The 17332-nt window shown below is 41.4% G+C and overlaps 1 protein-coding gene across 5 annotated transcripts in view; it reads left to right on the top strand.

The window, feature by feature from the left end:
* Positions 1-17332, top strand: part of ARHGAP8 (Rho GTPase activating protein 8) — a 122313-nt gene that overhangs the window by 65063 nt on the left and 39918 nt on the right. For all 5 annotated transcript variants that reach the window (XM_043515484.1, XM_043515471.1, XM_038385568.2 and 2 more), the window contains one exon: positions 15228-15301. In XM_043515484.1, coding sequence (XP_043371419.1) covers positions 15228-15301 — 74 coding nt within the window. The remainder of the gene's footprint in view (positions 1-15227; positions 15302-17332) is intronic.

The raw sequence follows: 17332 nt of genomic DNA, 5'->3' as shown, positions 1-17332 counted from the left end.
TGCCCTCAGTGATGGATAAGATGATGTCTTTTTGCTTCTCCGTCTGTTCCCCAAAGTTCATTATCTTTGTCCTGAGTCAGGGATGGCCACCAGGGGTTCACACTATGATGTGTCCTCCAGTGTGCTAATGCCATGTTGTTTCCTCTGCTTCCTGATAACTGATGTTTACCTCAGATGCAAATGAACTGCTCATTGTCTCTGGCATTACCATGCTCAATTTACATGAGAAAAATAGGAAAATCAATAATGCTTTGTCTGAGACAAACATATTTTAAACATGTAGTTCCAGTATACATACATGACTCTTTAAACACCATCTGTACATATGTCACACAACGATACTAAGGACCACTGTGTCACCAACTTTTGTTTGATAATTCACAGCACACTCCTATTAGATAAATACTATGAGAGCAGTGTGTTAGGTGTAGTATGTATGTTAGTTCTGATAGGAGTTACAGAACAGTCGGTCCTCTGCCAGTTGGTACTACTTAGGGTCTCTCACAGGGTAGCTGGTCCCTGTGGATAGACTAAGTCCAGCTCCCCTGTGGACAGATTAAATCTAGTCCCTCCCCAAAGCAGGTGAGCCCAATCCAGCCAATTAAAGAAGGCTGGGCTACAACTGGGCCTATAAAGGGCTGATAGTAGGCAGCTGGAGGAGGAAGGTCTGAGACAGGCTGCACCCTAGGGAGGGAAAGCCACACTGGAGCGGAGCAAGTTTCTGTGGTGCGTCCATGGAGCAAGAGGTTAGGGGTCCAGGGAAGCAGCCCTGGGGCTGCTGCTCCAGGAAGGGGGCAGAGTGACTGAGGCTGGAAGCTCCCAGGAGCTGGCATGCCAGAGATCCCTGGGAGGGGTGGCCCTGAAGCCTGGGGTCAAGGACTGAGTTAAGTCTGTTTTCTGTTTGTTTAATAACCTGTGTAAAAGAAATAAGCCTCCTTGACTGAGACTGGGTGTGGCATCGCATGCTTTAGAGCTGGAGAGAAGCTCTGGCCTGGTGACAGGATCACACCACTGCATGGCCTAGGCCGGAATCGCCAGTGTCCAGAGCCGATCTTTTTATCTTTAACCTGTACATATTTCCAATATTTATTAACGATTTTACTGTAGATAGCATTAGTATAGTTTATTCACTATTGTTAACTGTTAGTTAGAATTCTCTCCCCATCCCCCCAATAATTTTCCTTTCCCCCCTGTACAGGATTTAGATTATGCTCAGGTTACTGGAATTTAACAACTGTGTCTCTTGTCCCCTCTTCAGTGAAGGGTGACAATCAAAGCCGTTTTTATTGCCTCAGAGAGGCTCATAGTTCTGCTAAGAGCATTAAGTTTCTGCTCCTTTGCCAGCCAAACTCGACGGGCACAAGAACTCCAGCTTCGAAAATAACTTATGGAGCATGCAATGAGACCCCGGTCAGACCCAGGCCAACGGGACTCCCCTGTTCGTTGGCCTCCACTACATTGGAGAACGAAGAGGATAAGTCAGAACTTCCAATACTAACAGTACTATCGGGTTATCTTCCTCATCTCCGGAGGAGATGGTCTCTCCAGCTTCACTCTTTCCTCCACATGACCATAGACAATTCCAGGATCTGTTATGAAGAGTGGCAGATGAGCTCCAGATCTCTCTGGAAGAGGTTCAGGATACGTGACATAAGCTCCTACACATTGTACAGCGGACAGGATCCAGCTTCTGGTGAATTAAGCCATACTGGAACCAGCAAGGGCTATATGGCACATGCCACCAACTTGTGCCCCTATTTCCAAGAAGGCAAAAAAAATGATAATTTGACCCAAATAGAGAGCAGAGTTTCTGGTTACCCACCTACCCTCAGTTCTCTGATCATTCAGGTGGTCATTGAAAGATACAGGCAGCAACATGGAAGAACTACCCGTGCAAATAAAGAGGCTAAGCATTTGGAACTCCTAAATGAGTTACATCAACGAGGTAGTTACATCAACGAGCCTCCAATTTAGAATATCAAACTACCAGGCGCTGCAGGCCAACTATGATTTTTATGAACTATTCAAAGTTCCTGGACTTCAAAGAGAAATTCCCTCAAAAGCACAATAGTTCCTGATTCCCAAGAAAAGAGAGGGGTGGAGATCCATTCTCAACCTGTGACAACTCGGTGTGTTTCTTCACAAGCTGAAATTCCACAGTCATATTGGCATCTAGAATTCCATCTCTGGACAAAGACACATGGGTCACATCTCTCAACATGAAAGATGCATACTTTGTGGACATTCACCCTTCCCACAGATGATTCCTCAGATTTATGGTAGCATCTGAGCACTACCTATGCAGGGTGCTTCCATTCAATATAGCAACAGCAACCTGGGTCTTTACAAAAGTATTTTCAATAGTAGCAGCACAGGTCAGATGGAAAAGCATCACCATCTTCCTGTCTGTAAAGGACTGACTTCTGATGGTATGTTGTGTCCGGAAGTCCTGGCTTTGACTTCATCCCCACTTCATTTCCCAGCAGCCTTGGGAATCGAAGCTGACTAACTTGAACTATAGAATTCATAAGATCAACTCTGGACTTGGTCAGGGCAAGGGCTTACTTCCCTGTGGTCAGATTCCACCCCATGAGCAATATGATAAAATAGATTACAGACAGTATGTGCCTCATGCTTCTAGGGCACCTGGCATCGTATCCTTCGATGATGCCTTTTGCCACCTCCATTGCCTGAAAGCTTGGCTCTGAACAGTATATATTACAAGCTGACACAGCAGGAACACAGTGGTGACTGGAACTAGGGTGGCTTTCCACCCAAGGTAAAAGCCTCACTAATGTGTCGGAAGAACGTGAGGGTTGGAGTTCTCCACGCGCACCGGACAAAACAGTAGTTTCAGATGCCTCCCTGTTAGGGTTGGGGGGAGCTGCATGGATGTTCACACATCCAAAGGCATTTGCATACTTCATGGAAACAGAATGCATATAAAATGCAAAGCATTTTAACCACTCATACGATCCTGACATGTCCTGATAATATCAGACAATCTAACAACTGTCTTTTAAGTAAACAAGCAGGGAGCAGTGAAGGTATATCCAGAACTACATCACCCTGTCAGCAGTGTACCTACCGGGTGCCCACAATTCACTAGCAGACAGCAGATATTTTGCCACCAATCACAAATGGAAGCTACATGACACAGTGGTGGACGCTATCTTTGCTCAATGGGCAGCCCCTACTTGGGAACTGTTCGCATCCCAGAGGAGCTCAGGAACAGATTTCTAAGCCCAATGTTCTTTTGCTGTCCTGGAATCGCCATGTGAGAGATGCCTTTTCTCCCATCCTGTTAATAATTCAAGTTCTGTGGAAGATCTGGTGAGACAGAGCCCTAATCATCCTTATTGCTCCCAAGTGGCCCAAACAGTACTGGTTTTCAAGCCTTCTATAGATATGAACCTACCCTCTAGCATTCCATCCTTCCCAAATCTATTGACCCAGAGGAATGACAAGCTCAAACATCCCAACCTGCACTCTCTTCATCTCAGTTTGGTATTTGGCTGGATGTCCGATGTAAAGACCTGAGCTTGGAAGCCATTGAAGCTGTTCTTAGTAATAGTAGAAAGGATAACACTTCCTGGTGGAATCTAGCCAAGTGGAAATGTTTCTCGATCTGGCCCAGCAAAACCCATGTTTCCAGAGACAGCACATATTCCAACTATTTTGGATTATCTCCTGGCTTTCAAGATGATATGTCTTTCTCTCTGAGTTCGCTTCAAGTCCATCTAGCAGCAATCAACACGTCACCCACCAATTGAAGGCTAATCCATCTTCACTCATCAACAACAACTTGGTTTCTGAAAGGTGTGATTAGAATCTTTTCCCTCAAATCATAGAATCGTAGGACTGGAAGGGACCTCAGGAGGTCATCTAGTCCAGTCTCCTGCATTCATGGAAGGACTGAGTATTATCTATACCATCCCTGACAGGGCATTTGTCTAACCTGCTCTTAAAAATATCCAGTGATGCAGATTACACAACCTCCCTAGACAATTTAATGAACCCATTCATGTCTGAATTCAGTTCATATCACTCAAACTATTCATGCTCAAGTATGCAAGGCTATTTATCCCAACTATTCACCAAACCCTTATCAAAGAACCTTCTTGCAAGTGAAATGGTGCCATATAAAAATTAAAAGCAAAATAACAAAGCCTCTACACATTCTAAATGAAAAATAAATGTATCAATTTAAATTGGATTTATGGAGAAAGGTAAACTAATGAAGAGGAATAATGACACGTAACAGGAGCCCTTAGCAAATGTAAAACTGAAAATTATCAAATTTGTTTGTGTCTTCGTGAGTGAATGGCTCTTAGTCATTCTGTCTCCTCTGAAGATTACTGTAACCTGCATCCACAATCTGTTAGTGATCTCACATTTCTCTAGCAAAGTGGCAGGTTGCAAGTCTTTGTCTCACGAGGCAAGATTGGTCATTTTCTTAGGAGATAGAGAGAAGGTAGTTTTACAATCATGTCTAGCAAATAGGAATGCGTATCTACTGACAGCAGGGTGACTTTGTGATGACTGTGCTTGTGAATTATTCCATCACCAGATTGCAGCAGGCAACCGCAGAGCTGCACCTTGTATTGGAACTTAGCAGGCCAGTGCACTTGGGCCCCTGTTCTACCCTTGATAGTGCGTGGACTGCTGCACTGGGCAGGTTGATTTGTCATCCCACAGTAAGGGGAAATATTCTTCCCTCAGTTACAGCAATGTAAATCAGATACCACTCTTCAGTGGAGTGTAACTGAGAGCACCCACTCTATACTTACAGGCATTGGTTATAGAATAAGTCTGATTGTAGCAGAAGTGTACTTTGTTCCAATCCAACAGCGCTCATATTGTCGGAGGTATACATGAGGCTAGAGGGTACTGAAGGGAAGCTGCTCGTGTTAAAGTTTTTACTAAAAAAGTTTATAGGCTGGTGGATGGAGTTTATAGGCTTAAGGTTTGATAATGCCAAGATGCTGACTTAACCAGTCAATAGGAATCCTGTATACTGTTTAATAGTTAAGGGATTTTCCTTAGTTCACTGTTGGCTAACTCTGCTCCTGTTGGAGATAATGGTAGCACTCTCACTGACTTCACTGGAAACTGAGGTAGGTCAACCCTGATAATGCCACCTTAAAAATCATAAATGCAAGGGCCCTGCTTTATAATGTTAACATTTATCTCAGGCTGACATTTCATATTGGTTCTGTCTCCTAGCAATCAGGTTGCCCAGAGTTGTAAAGAAAACTGGGATATCAAAAAATGACAGCATTGATTCAGGGTCCCTCACTGTTATCTCAAATGGCAGGTAGAGAAGTATTTTGTTTCGGGTGGGGGAGGAAGAGAGTTGGAGGCGATGTTCATGTTGGATTACTGATGCATGTCTGGGGCAGTTCCTTTTCTTAGAGGAGTTCATTAGGCCATGCAGAAGTTTTTAACGTCGTAGGCCAGGATTTTCAAAAGAGCTTAAAGGAATTAGACATCTAAATCCCATTGAAAGTTACTGGGAGTTAAGGGCCTAACTCTCTTAGGCTTCTTTGAAATCTCAGACACAGTGAATTGATCTTAATTTACAAGTGAAGCGAAGAGCTTATTATCAGCTTATTTTATAGCTCTTCATCCTTATGTTAAAAAGAAAAGGAGTACTTGTGGCACCTTAGAGACTAACAAATTTATTAGAGCATAAGCTTTCGTGAGCTACAGCTCACTTCATCGGATGCATTTGGTGGAAAAAACAGAGGAGAGATTTATATACACACACACAGAGAACATGAAACAATGGGTTTATCATACACACTGTAAGGAGAGTGATCACTTAAGATAAGCCATCACCAACAGCAGGGGGGGGAAGGAGGAAAACCTTTCATGGTGACAAGCAGGTAGGCTAATTCCAGCAGTTAACAAGAATATCAGAGGAACAGTGGGGGGTGGGGTGGGAGGGAGAAATACCATGGGGAAATAGTTTTACTTTGTGTAATGACTCATCCATTCCCAGTCTCTATTCAAGCCTAAGTTAATTGTATCCAGTTTGCAAATTAATTCCAATTCAGCAGTCTCTCGTTGGAGTCTGTTTTTGAAGCTTTTTTGTTGAAGTATAGCCACTCTTAGGTCTGTGATCGAGTGACCAGAGAGATTGAAGTGTTCTCCAACTGGTTTTTGAATGTTATAATTCTTGACGTCTGATTTGTGTCCATTCATTCTTTTACGTAGAGACTGTCCAGTTTGGCCAATGTACATGGCAGAGGGGCATTGCTGGCACATGATGGCATATATCACATTGGTAGATGCGCAGGTGAACGAGCCTCTGATAGTGTGGCTGATGTGATTAGGCCCTATGATGGTATCCCCTGAATAGATATGTGGACAGAGTTGGCAACGGGCTTTGTTGCAAGGATAGGTTCCTGGGTTAGTGGTTCTGTTGTGTGGTGTGTGGTTGCTGGAGAGTATTTGCTTCAGATTGGGGGGCTGTCTGTAAGCAAGGACTGGTCTGTCTCCCAAGATCTGAGAGAGCGATGGCTCGTCCTTCAGGATAGGTTGTAGATCCTTGATGATGCGTTGGAGGGGTTTTAGTTGGGGGCTGAAGGTGATGGCTAGTGGCGTTCTGTTGTTTTCTTTGTTGGGCCTGTCCTGTAGTAGGTGACTTCTGGGTACTCTTCTGGCTCTGTCAATCTGTTTCTTCACTTCAGCAGGTGGGTACTGTAGTTGTAGGAATGCATGATAGAGATCTTGTAGGTGTTTGTCTCTGTCTGAGGGGTTGGAGCAAATGCGGTTATATCGTAGCGCTTGGCTGTAGACAATGGATCGAGTGGTATGATCTGGATGAAAGCTAGAGGCATGTAGGTAGGAATAGCGGTCAGTAGGTTTCCGATATAGGGTGGTGTTTATGTGACCATCGCTTATTAGCACCGTAGTGTCCAGGAAGTGGATCTCTTGTGTGGACTGGTCCAGGCTGAGGTTGATGGTGGGATGGAAATTGTTGAAATCATGGTGGAATTCCTCAAGAGCTTCTTTTCCATGGGTCCAGATGATGAAGATGTCATCAATGTAGCGCAAGTAGAGTAGGGGCATTAGGGAACGAGAGCTGAGGAAGCGTTGTTCTAAGTCAGCCATAAAAATGTTGGCATACTGTGGGGCCATGCGGGTACCCATCGCAGTGCCGCTGATTTGAAGGTATACATTGTCACCAAATGTGAAATAGTTATGGGTCAGGACAAAGTCACAAAGTTCTGCCACCAGGTTAGCCGTGACAGTATCGGGGATACTGTTCCTGACGGCTTGTAGTCCATCTTTGTGTGGAATGTTGGTGTAGAGGGCTTCTACATCCATAGTGGCTAGGATGGTGTTTTTAGGAAGATCACCAATGGACTGTAGGTTCCTCAGGAAATCGGTGGTGTCTCGAAGATAGCTGGGAGTGCTGGTAACGAAGGGCCTGAGGAGGGAGTCTACATAGCCAGACAATCCTGCTGTCAGGGTGCCAATGCCTGAGATGATGGGGCATCCAGGATTTCCAGGTTTATGGATCTTGGGTAGCAGATAGACCTAAGAGTGGCTATACTTCAACAAAAAAGCTTCAAAAACAGACTCCAAGGAGAGACTGCTGAATTGGAATTAATTTGCAAACTGGATACAATTTAACTTAGGCTTGAATAGAGACTGGGAATGGATGAGTCATTACACAAAGTAAAACTATTTCCCCATGGTATTTCTCCCTCCCACCCCACCCCCCACTGTTCCTCTGATATTCTTGTTAACTGCTGGAATTAGCCTACCTGCTTGTCACCATGAAAGGTTTTCCTCCTTCCCCCCCCTGCTGTTGGTGATGGCTTATCTTAAGTGATCACTCTCCTTACAGTGTGTATGATAAACCCATTGTTTCATGTTCTCTGTGTGTGTGTATATAAATCTCTCCTCTGTTTTTTCCACCAAATGCATCCGATGAAGTGAGCTGTAGCTCACGAAAGCTTATGCTCTAATAAATTTGTTAGTCTCTAAGGTGCCACAAGTACTCCTTTTCTTTTTGCGAATACAGACTAACACGGCTGCTACTCTGAAACCCATCCTTATGTTGTCCTCAGTGGCCAGAGTCCTGTTTCTGAATATTAAATGGGTACACTCAACCTGTTTCAGCCCCCAAAATTTCTCTTTCCTTTAAGGAGAAATGTGATCTTCATGAAGATTCCCTGGGAGAATTGCGGGAGAGAGGGCGAAAAGAGAGATTTTGAATCTGTTGAGAGAACACTCAATGATGTGTGGTTATATAAAGATTTTATTGGCATGAGTTAAGGATCACCATATTATTCATGAGGACCACAGGCAAAAAAGAATTATACAGGGCATTCCAAATGAGTTCCAATAAAACTTTTATACCATACCACACTCTTAGGTATTTTGTTTATGCCACATATTTTACAGAAATACTATTTTAGACATTTTTAAAGAGTTTTTAAAAATGTATTGGTGCCACTTTTTGTACATTCTGTCCTTAACTACGGGCTGCCTTCATTTTATGTGTCTATCTGCATAGATGGAAAGACTTATTTTATTTTATTTTGAGGGGGGAAAAAAAGACCTTTACAAAGTATACTATTATTTCATCTAAATAGCTTTCCTAGAAATCAAGATGTGAATAGTGGAAAGGAGGGAGCTGAGGCTCAACTGAGAGGGCAACTGATGACTGGACTGGGAATGACTTCACTTATTTCCTTGCTTATTACAGTTTGCGTTGGTGCTGCCTAGAACCTTTAAGTCAAACTTGTGCTTTGTGCTCTGTGGGCAGAAAAGAATATGAAGTAGGTCTCTGGCCCAAGAAATTTATTGTCTGCCTAATGTCCTGATCCTACAAATGACATGCAGCAGGGCTCCACGAAGGTTTAGAAATCTGTCTGCATGAGTCATAAATGGGATCAGGGCCTACAGGTGGTAACCATTTTTAAATGGTCAATCTATTTATCTCTTCCCCCCCCCCCCGCATTCCACCACCACAATTTAAAATAACCCCATAAAGCATCTCTGAGGATTTATGTATGAGAGGAGGGATGGTCATGGCACTAGACTGGGACTCAGGAGATATGGCTCAATTCCTGGCTCCAGGGTGACCAGAAAGCAAGTGTGAAAAATCAGGACGGGGGTGAGGGGTAATAGGCACCTATATAAGACAAAACCCGAAATATTGGAACTATCCCTATAAAATCGGGGCATCTGGTCACCCTACCTGTCTCTAACATACACTTTTCTTTCAGGCCCTGATTCAGGCAGAGTCCTTAAGCACATGTTAAACTTTAATTTACTTCGGCAGGACAGAAACAGGTGCTGAAATTTAAACACAGGCTTAAGAGTTCTGCTGAATCAGGGCCTTAATCTCTATTAGCTTCAGTTTCCTATCTGTGAAATGGAGATGATAATATTGAAACTGTAAACTCTTTAGGGCAAGAGCTCTCATCTACTGTCTAGGACAGGGGGCCCTGAACTTGTTCGGACCCAGAAACACTACTTTAGTACTGTCAAGGTTCCTTCCCCACTCTGAACTCTAGGGTACAGATGTGGGGACCTGCATGAAAACCTCCTAAGCTTATTTTTACCAGCTTAGATTAAAACTTCCCCAAGGTACAAACTATTTTCCTTTTTCCCTTGGACTTTATTGCTGCCACCACCAAGCGTCTAACAGATATATAACCGGGAAAAGAACAGGAGTACTTGTGGCACCTTAGAGACTAACAAATTTATTTGAGCATAAGCTTTCGTGAGCTACAGCTCACTTCATCGGATGCATTTGGTGGAAAATACAGTGGGGAGATTTATATTCACACACAGAGAACATGAAACAATAGGTTTTATCATATACACTGTAAGGAGAGTGATCAGTTAAGATGAGCCAATGTGGGTACCCATCGCAGTGCCGCTGATTTGAAGGTATACATTTTCCCAATTTGTCCTCAACCATAACTATTTCACATTTGGGGACAATGTATACCTTCAAATCAGTGGCACTGCGATGGGTACCTGCATGGCCCCACTGTATGCCAACATTTTTATGGCTGACTTAGAACAACGCTTCCTCAGCTCTCGTCTCCTAATGCCCCTACTCGTGCTACATTGATGACATCATCATCTGGACCCATGGAAAAGAAGCCCTTGAGAAATTCCACCATGATTTCAACAATTTCCATCCCACCATCAACCTCAGCCTGGACCAGTCCACACAAAAGATCAACTTCCTGGACACTATTCCTACCTACATGCCTCTAGCTTTCATCCAGATCATACCAAACGATCCATTGTCTTAAGAACAATGAAAAAACAATCAGGTTCTTAAAAGAAGAATTTTAATAGAAGAAAAAGTAAAAGAATCTCCTCTGTAAAATCAGGATGGTAAATACCTTACAAGGTAATTAGATTCAAAACATAGAGAATCCCTCTAGGCAAAACCTTAAGTTACAAAAAGACACAAAAACAGGAATATCCATTCCGTTCAGCACAGCTATTTTATCAGCCATTTAAACAAACAGAATCTAACACATATCTAGCTAGATTACTTACTAAGTTCTAAGACTCCATTCCTGTTCTGTTCCCAGCAAAAGCATCACACAGACAGACAGAGCCTTTGTTTCTCCCCCCGTCCAGCTTTGAAAGTATCTTGTCTCCTCATTGGTCATTCTAGCTTCTTAACCCTTTACAAGGTGAAAGGGTTTTTCCTCTGGCCAGGAGGGATTTTAAAGGTATTTAGTCTTCCCTTTATATTTGACAAGTACCAATAATAAATAGTATTAAGAAATACATTTAAAATCATCCAGAGGTGCTGCGTGGGATTTTCTTAGAATTTGCGGCATTGGGGATTAAAACGATTGACCATTTCCATTTAAAAATGGCTACCATGTTTAGGCAGATTGTAAGATTCTTGGAGCAGGGACCTACTTTGTATTCATTTATGCCTATACAGCACAAAATACTCTGTCACTGTGTGATAAAGAATAGCATATCAATTGAATTTCTAGTAGATAGGCCAGATTGTTCTGGAGCCAAATACTACCAATTTCTTTGATCTAAAATAATTCTAAAGGTTTCAAATTCTGCTTAAAAAAAAGTTGTCCTTCTGAAAACATAGAATGAATTAAGCAGTGATACTGATAATTAACTTCATGCATTTCATCATATAGAAGAGTTGTCCTCCTCCAGAATCTTTCATCCATGCTTTGTTTTGGAAACAAATTTATTGAGAGATGAGGCCCCAACTCAAAGTCAGTGATATCACTCATATGTTCAAAGTTAAGCATGAGCTTAAGTAACTTGCTGAACTAGGTTCTTTATGCTCAAATAAAGTGGGCACTGAGTATTGTGGGACATAAAGACCTGCTGTTACTCATCACTAAGTTATCATATTTATAAATCCAGGAATTTCAAATAATATCCATATACAGTACACAAGAATACCTATACAAAGCAGGACATATTTTCTGTTCATTCACCAAGCCCACCTCCACAATATAAAATAGTCAGACACAGATACTGGTTATGCAGAACTATTAGCACTCCCTTGGTTTAAATGGAAAGAGGCAGCATCACTGTTGCTGTTCCAAAAGAAACCATCATTAAAGATTTTATTAAAATGCAATGCAAGAAAATAAAAATCAAGGCATCTTCATCTTATATTGATCCGATGAATACAATTGTAATGCATGAATGAGGTTCCAGTTTTCAATACTTAAATAAAAAAAATCACAACATGTGCCAGGCTGTGGCATTGTCCTTTGCGTACACCCTCTAAACTCTTGTTGCTCCACTCTATTGCCTTTATAATCAAGGAACACCACAGCTGAGCTCCAGTGCAGAGCGTAGTGTTGACCTTGGCTAGTTATTGGCATCATTCTGAATTGTCTCCATTTGGTTTTAAAAATCTCGTTGTGGGAAGGGAGGAAAATTTTTAGTTCATCTAGTGATTGCCACGGCTGGGGAAGAGGGGAAATGCAGGAACTGCAACAATCGCACAGCTTCAGCTTGTTTTTAAACACTGAACCATTATCACAAACATTTCAGGGTGCTCTCCTTTTTGCTTTAATCTTTCCTGTTTGTGTATGCTGTGCATGTGCAACGAGGAGAAAGAAAAATTCTAAACTGAATCTGACCATGTCATAGAGGGGAAAAAATGAAAACGAGAGAGAGATTATCAACAAGAATGCTTAATGGTGCTTGAGAACAATGTTTAACACCTTAAGTGAGTTATCACTAGTCCAGAAACTAGAACTGAATCATTCACCATGTCACATGCTGCACTAATAATAGAGTCTACTTCAGAAAATACTTTCCCTGACGAGTGTGTGTGTGTGTGTGTGTGTGTGTGTGTGTGTGTGTGTTTTATAACTGATCCCTTTAAAACTGGCATATTGTTGTAATATGATTCAGACGTATGAAAATATTCTGCTGTATGGCTGTTATTTAAACAGGAAGTGTAAGATATCTTTTATTCCAAAATGCCAGTAGTAATTGCTGCTCTTCACATATGCATTGTCAGCCATACAACCCAAATCCTATGACCGTGAAATTGACCATAATGAACCGTGAATTTGGTAGGGCCCTACTTATGACAATGTCATGTGGGAAGGTCAGAAGCCTTACTAAAACCAAGATACAGCACGTCTACTGCCCCCCGAACTCTCCATGTCCAACCACTAGGCCAGTAACCCTGTCAAAGAAGGAAATTAGGTTGGTTTGGCATGGTTTGTTCTTGAGAAGTCCATTACTTATTACCCTATTATTCTCTAGGTGCTTACAAACTGATTGTTTAATAATGTGTTCCAGTGTCTTTCCAGATATTGAAGTTAGGCTGACTGGTCTGTAATTCCCTTGATCCTCTTTGTTCCCACTTCTAAAAAGGTACTACATTTGCCTTCTCCAGTCCTGTGGGACCTCACCAGTCCATCATTTCTGAAAGATTATCCCTGCTAATGGTTCCAAGATTGCTTCAGCTACTACCTTAAATACCTAGGATCAATTTCTTCAGGCCCTGACAACTTGAATACATCTAACTTGTATACATATTCTTTAACCTGTTCTTTCCTTATTATGGCTTATGTTCCTTCCACCTTGTGTTTAACATTGTGTTAAGCATCTGATCACAATTAACCTTCTTAGTGAAGACTTAGGGCTGGTCTACACTACTGCGGTAAATCAGTCTAACTTATGCAACTTCAGTTACGTGAATAACTTAACTGAAGTCGACACAGTTAGATCCACTTACCGTGGTGGCTACATTATGCTGTATCAACGGGACAGTGTCTCCAGTCGACTTCCCTTGCGCTTCTCAGGGAGGTGGAGTATACAAATTGATGGGAGAGTGCTCTCCCATCGATATAGCATGTCTTCACCATCAATTGCAGCAGTGCCAATCTACCAGTAAGTGTAGACATGCCCTAAAGAAAAATAGGCATAAAACTCCTCAGCCTTCTTTCTGTTGTTAGCTCTACTTCCCCTTTAAGAAGTCAACCCACTCTTTTTTCTTTTTTCTACTAAGTTATTTATAGAACCTCCTCTTACTGCCTTTTATGTCCCTTGCTGGGCGTAATTCATTTTGTGCCACAGCCTTTCTGATTTTGTTTGTACTTTTTTGTGCTATTCTTTTGTACTCCTCCTTACCAATTTGTCTACATTTCCACTTTCAGTAGGATTTCTCTTTTGATTTTCAGATTATTAAAGAGCTCCTGATGCTGCCATATTGGTCTGCTTGGTCATTACTGTTCTTCCTATCTTCCCTTCGCATTGGGATAATTTACTGTTGTGCCTTTAATATTGTCTCTTTGAGAAACTGCCAGCTCTGCTGAATTCCTTTTTCCCTTAGCTTTTCTTCCCATGGGAATTTACTTACCAGCTCTCAGAGTTTGTTAAATATGCCTTAACTAATTTAATTCATTTATTTTTCAAAATTAATGAACAAACCACATAGGTAGCGGGAGAGAAGAAATCATAATATAGCTGAAATGAAAAAAGCATACCCCTCCACAGGAGCTGTTCCAACTAATCATAGTGCCGGGAGGGTATGGCTTGATGCGTGTGTGATCCTAGATGAACATCTTACATCGTCTGTGTATCAGCCACAGTGATTGCAATCTCTCAAAGATCATTAACACATTCACAGACCTCTACATTTCTTTGTCTTAGTGCTGAGAGTTTGATAGTAAACATGATTTTGATTTCAAATAAGAAACACACAACTATGTATGTAAATATATACCATGTTTAAACCTGAGATCTGCCCTTTTTGATTGTTGAGTGCTTTAAAACACTGGTGGGATGCTCAGCAAATACTGACCATCTTTTTGGTATACTTTCAAAACCTGTCACAGACAAACATATTTTTCTGTTGTTTTTTTTAAATAAGGGAGATAATTGCAGAATTTTCTCATGTGTCTAGATAAAAAAAAAACCCTGTGTTCGATTTTAGCATCAGCTGCTTACTCATGAGAGAGAGAGAAATCTTATTTCATGGGAATCATTCAGAGCGTTATTAAATGCAACCTCACTGCATCACGTTGCCTTCAAAAATAAATAGTACAATATCCTTTTAATTATACATACACAATAGCTTAAAAGGAGACAAATGACAAAGAAAAATCAACATGATAAAAGCCTGCTAAACTTGCAGCATCCCTTGATCAAGACTTATTATAAAACATTTACAGCAAACTCCTCCTCTGGCCATCTTTAAGCCTTCCTAAAACCCTTCCACTAAAGATGTACAGCAAAATCCAATCAAAAACATCACTGTTGTCGTCACTGCATCATTGTTATAAGCCACCCTGCTGTGTCTTGCTAATCTAAGAGAACAATAACCAGAGTGAAAACAATCAAAAGTCGGTTAAAGTTAGAATATCATTGTCTTCTTGTCCTTGACTCTGTTTCAGAACAGTAAACAGCACTTACTTATTACTCAACATGATTGTGCGAATAGATAGATAGATACCAGGAAAAAAGGCATTTAGGCATGGCTCTTTGTGTAAAAATTGGACTTTCTAGTTTCAATAGGGCATTGGTTTGGGCTGGGGTTAGCGTTAGAGCATTGTGGGAGGAGGTTCTTTTTTATAATTATAGAAAAACTCTTGAGTGTGGTGCAGGCACCTGCTTAATGTATGTATAAAATGCATCTCTTTAGGTTTATTTGGAGGCTGTTCCTTTCTTTTAGTCTATACATGTCATTTAAATGCGGTGGCACTTTTCTTTTCTTCCAACAGTCTCAAGGACAAAAATAAAGGCCAACTAATTCCACCAGTAATGAAGCAAACTGTGTTCTACCTGAAAAGTAAAGGTGAGATCTGTTTTTGTTTGGCAGTGGGTGGGAGGAAACATCTGCACAAGGGTATCATTATGAAATTATACAGATCTCAGGGCCCAATTCACCAGTGATCTTAGGCACATACCTAATTTGAGGAATATGCCTAGATCCCAAAGAAACCAGTGGCTTCAGTGAAAACCAAGCACATGCTCAAATGCTTTGCTGAATAGAGACGTCAACTGACAAAAACTCTGGTAGGGCTATTTTATTATTACATAGTTGTCCCGTAAAAAAAAAAAATGTGTTTGGGTTTTTGGTTTTGTTTTTTTGCTTTCAGATGCAGGAAATGGCAAGTGAAAAAAGAATGCTTGAAATACACATCCTGGCCCACATTGTGCCATTGATTTCTTTTTAAGTAAAACTCCTAGTAAAAATCAATGGGGAGTTCATATTTAAAAAAAAAAATCAATGTCATAGGAAACTCAAACTTTAAAAAAAAAATCTACTTTTCAGGAGTAAGCTTGCAGTCCTCTCAGCAAAATATTCCCATTGACATCAAAGTTCCTTTGACTGCAGGTCAGACCCTGCATTTATAGTTTATAAAATGTATATCCGTTACCAACTAAGGGCGGCATTGTTGATTGCCCTATACGCCCATGCAGAAAAATATGGGAGCATGAGATGCCAACTACCCAAAAGGTTGTTACTTCCCTTCCCAAACAGCTGGCCAGGGAGTTTGTGGAGAGTGTCTTGGCTCCACCCTAAATGCATTAGCCAGTGCAGCCAATCAGCGTGAAGAAGCAGCATTGTGTGACAGATACAGAGTTCACGTAGTTTACTTCCCACTAGAGAAGAGGAGGTGCGGCAGACAGAGACCAGTTTCTGACTCTCAGAGATCACATTCTGGTTCCTGGTCTGCTCCTGGCACATTTCAACTGTGCACTTTGAGCCTTTATTTTTAATAATACTTCCATAGCATTTTTTGTCCAAAGATCTCAGAGTTTCACAAACATGAATGAAGCCTCACAGCAGCCCTGTGGGGTAGATGACGGGATCATCCCTGTTTTATGGATGGTTAAACTGAGACATGGCACTGTTCAGTTACTTGCCCAAGGTCACGTAGTAAGTCAGTGGAAGAAAAGGAATGTAACCCAAGAGTCCAGATAAGAATTGTGTGAAACTTTTAACAGATAGATCCAAGTGAAAAAACACTGGCTCGGATTCTCTTTTAAAAGCCAGTCTTTGGGCTTAGCTTGCCAAAAGTTTCACTAAGGATGGGAAACCTTTTGAATGGGTTTAGAAGAAATCTTGGCTGATTTGTTTGTTTACTTCTTTTATTTTGTTTCACTTCTGGTGGAAACCATGTTCAGCTCTGTTTTCGCACCCAAAATAAGGCAGTTTTATCTGAGATTTCCTTTTTAAAAAAAGTTATTAGTTTCGATGGTACACCAATATCAAGAACAACAGTATACATTCAGGGTATAATTCACCCCTTTTCAGAAGTGGGCCCACACAAGGCCCATGCAGCATGTAAGTCCCACTCTAGATTTTGTGCTGGCCTTCTGAATGGAGTGAATTTTACCCTGAGTATTCATGTTCATGGTCAGTGAGATTTGGTTTGAGTTTATTAGCTCATTTTAACTCAGAACTCAAATGATTCAAACCTGTTTAAACTGCCTCTGGAAAGGATCCGTATTAATCACTGCAAAGAAAAAGAAAAAAGCCCCTTCTCGCACTATTGGTGACTCCCTGACTGAAATACAGGCTCCATTGAAGTCAATGACAGAACCCCCATTGACTTCAGTGGAGCCCGGGGATTGACGCATAGTTTCTTGGTCTAATCAGGAGGCCATGTAGGCTAACATTTTAGTTTATTACACGTTAAATAAAAGTCCATGTTGTATTCATACCTACAGTAAAATTAATTCATTGGCATATTATCTATATGTCCAAATGATGGAGATAACGAACAAATACCTACTGCTGATTGGCAAGAAGTTGAAGACAGCATCCATAAAGGTATATAGAGCAGTTGGTTCCTTTCCTCTCAAAGACGTATGGATG

This window comes from Dermochelys coriacea, chromosome 1 (assembly GCF_009764565.3).
Source record: "Dermochelys coriacea isolate rDerCor1 chromosome 1, rDerCor1.pri.v4, whole genome shotgun sequence".
Taxonomy (NCBI): Eukaryota; Metazoa; Chordata; order Testudines; family Dermochelyidae; genus Dermochelys; species Dermochelys coriacea.
This window is presented reverse-complemented; position numbering and strand designations above follow the sequence as displayed.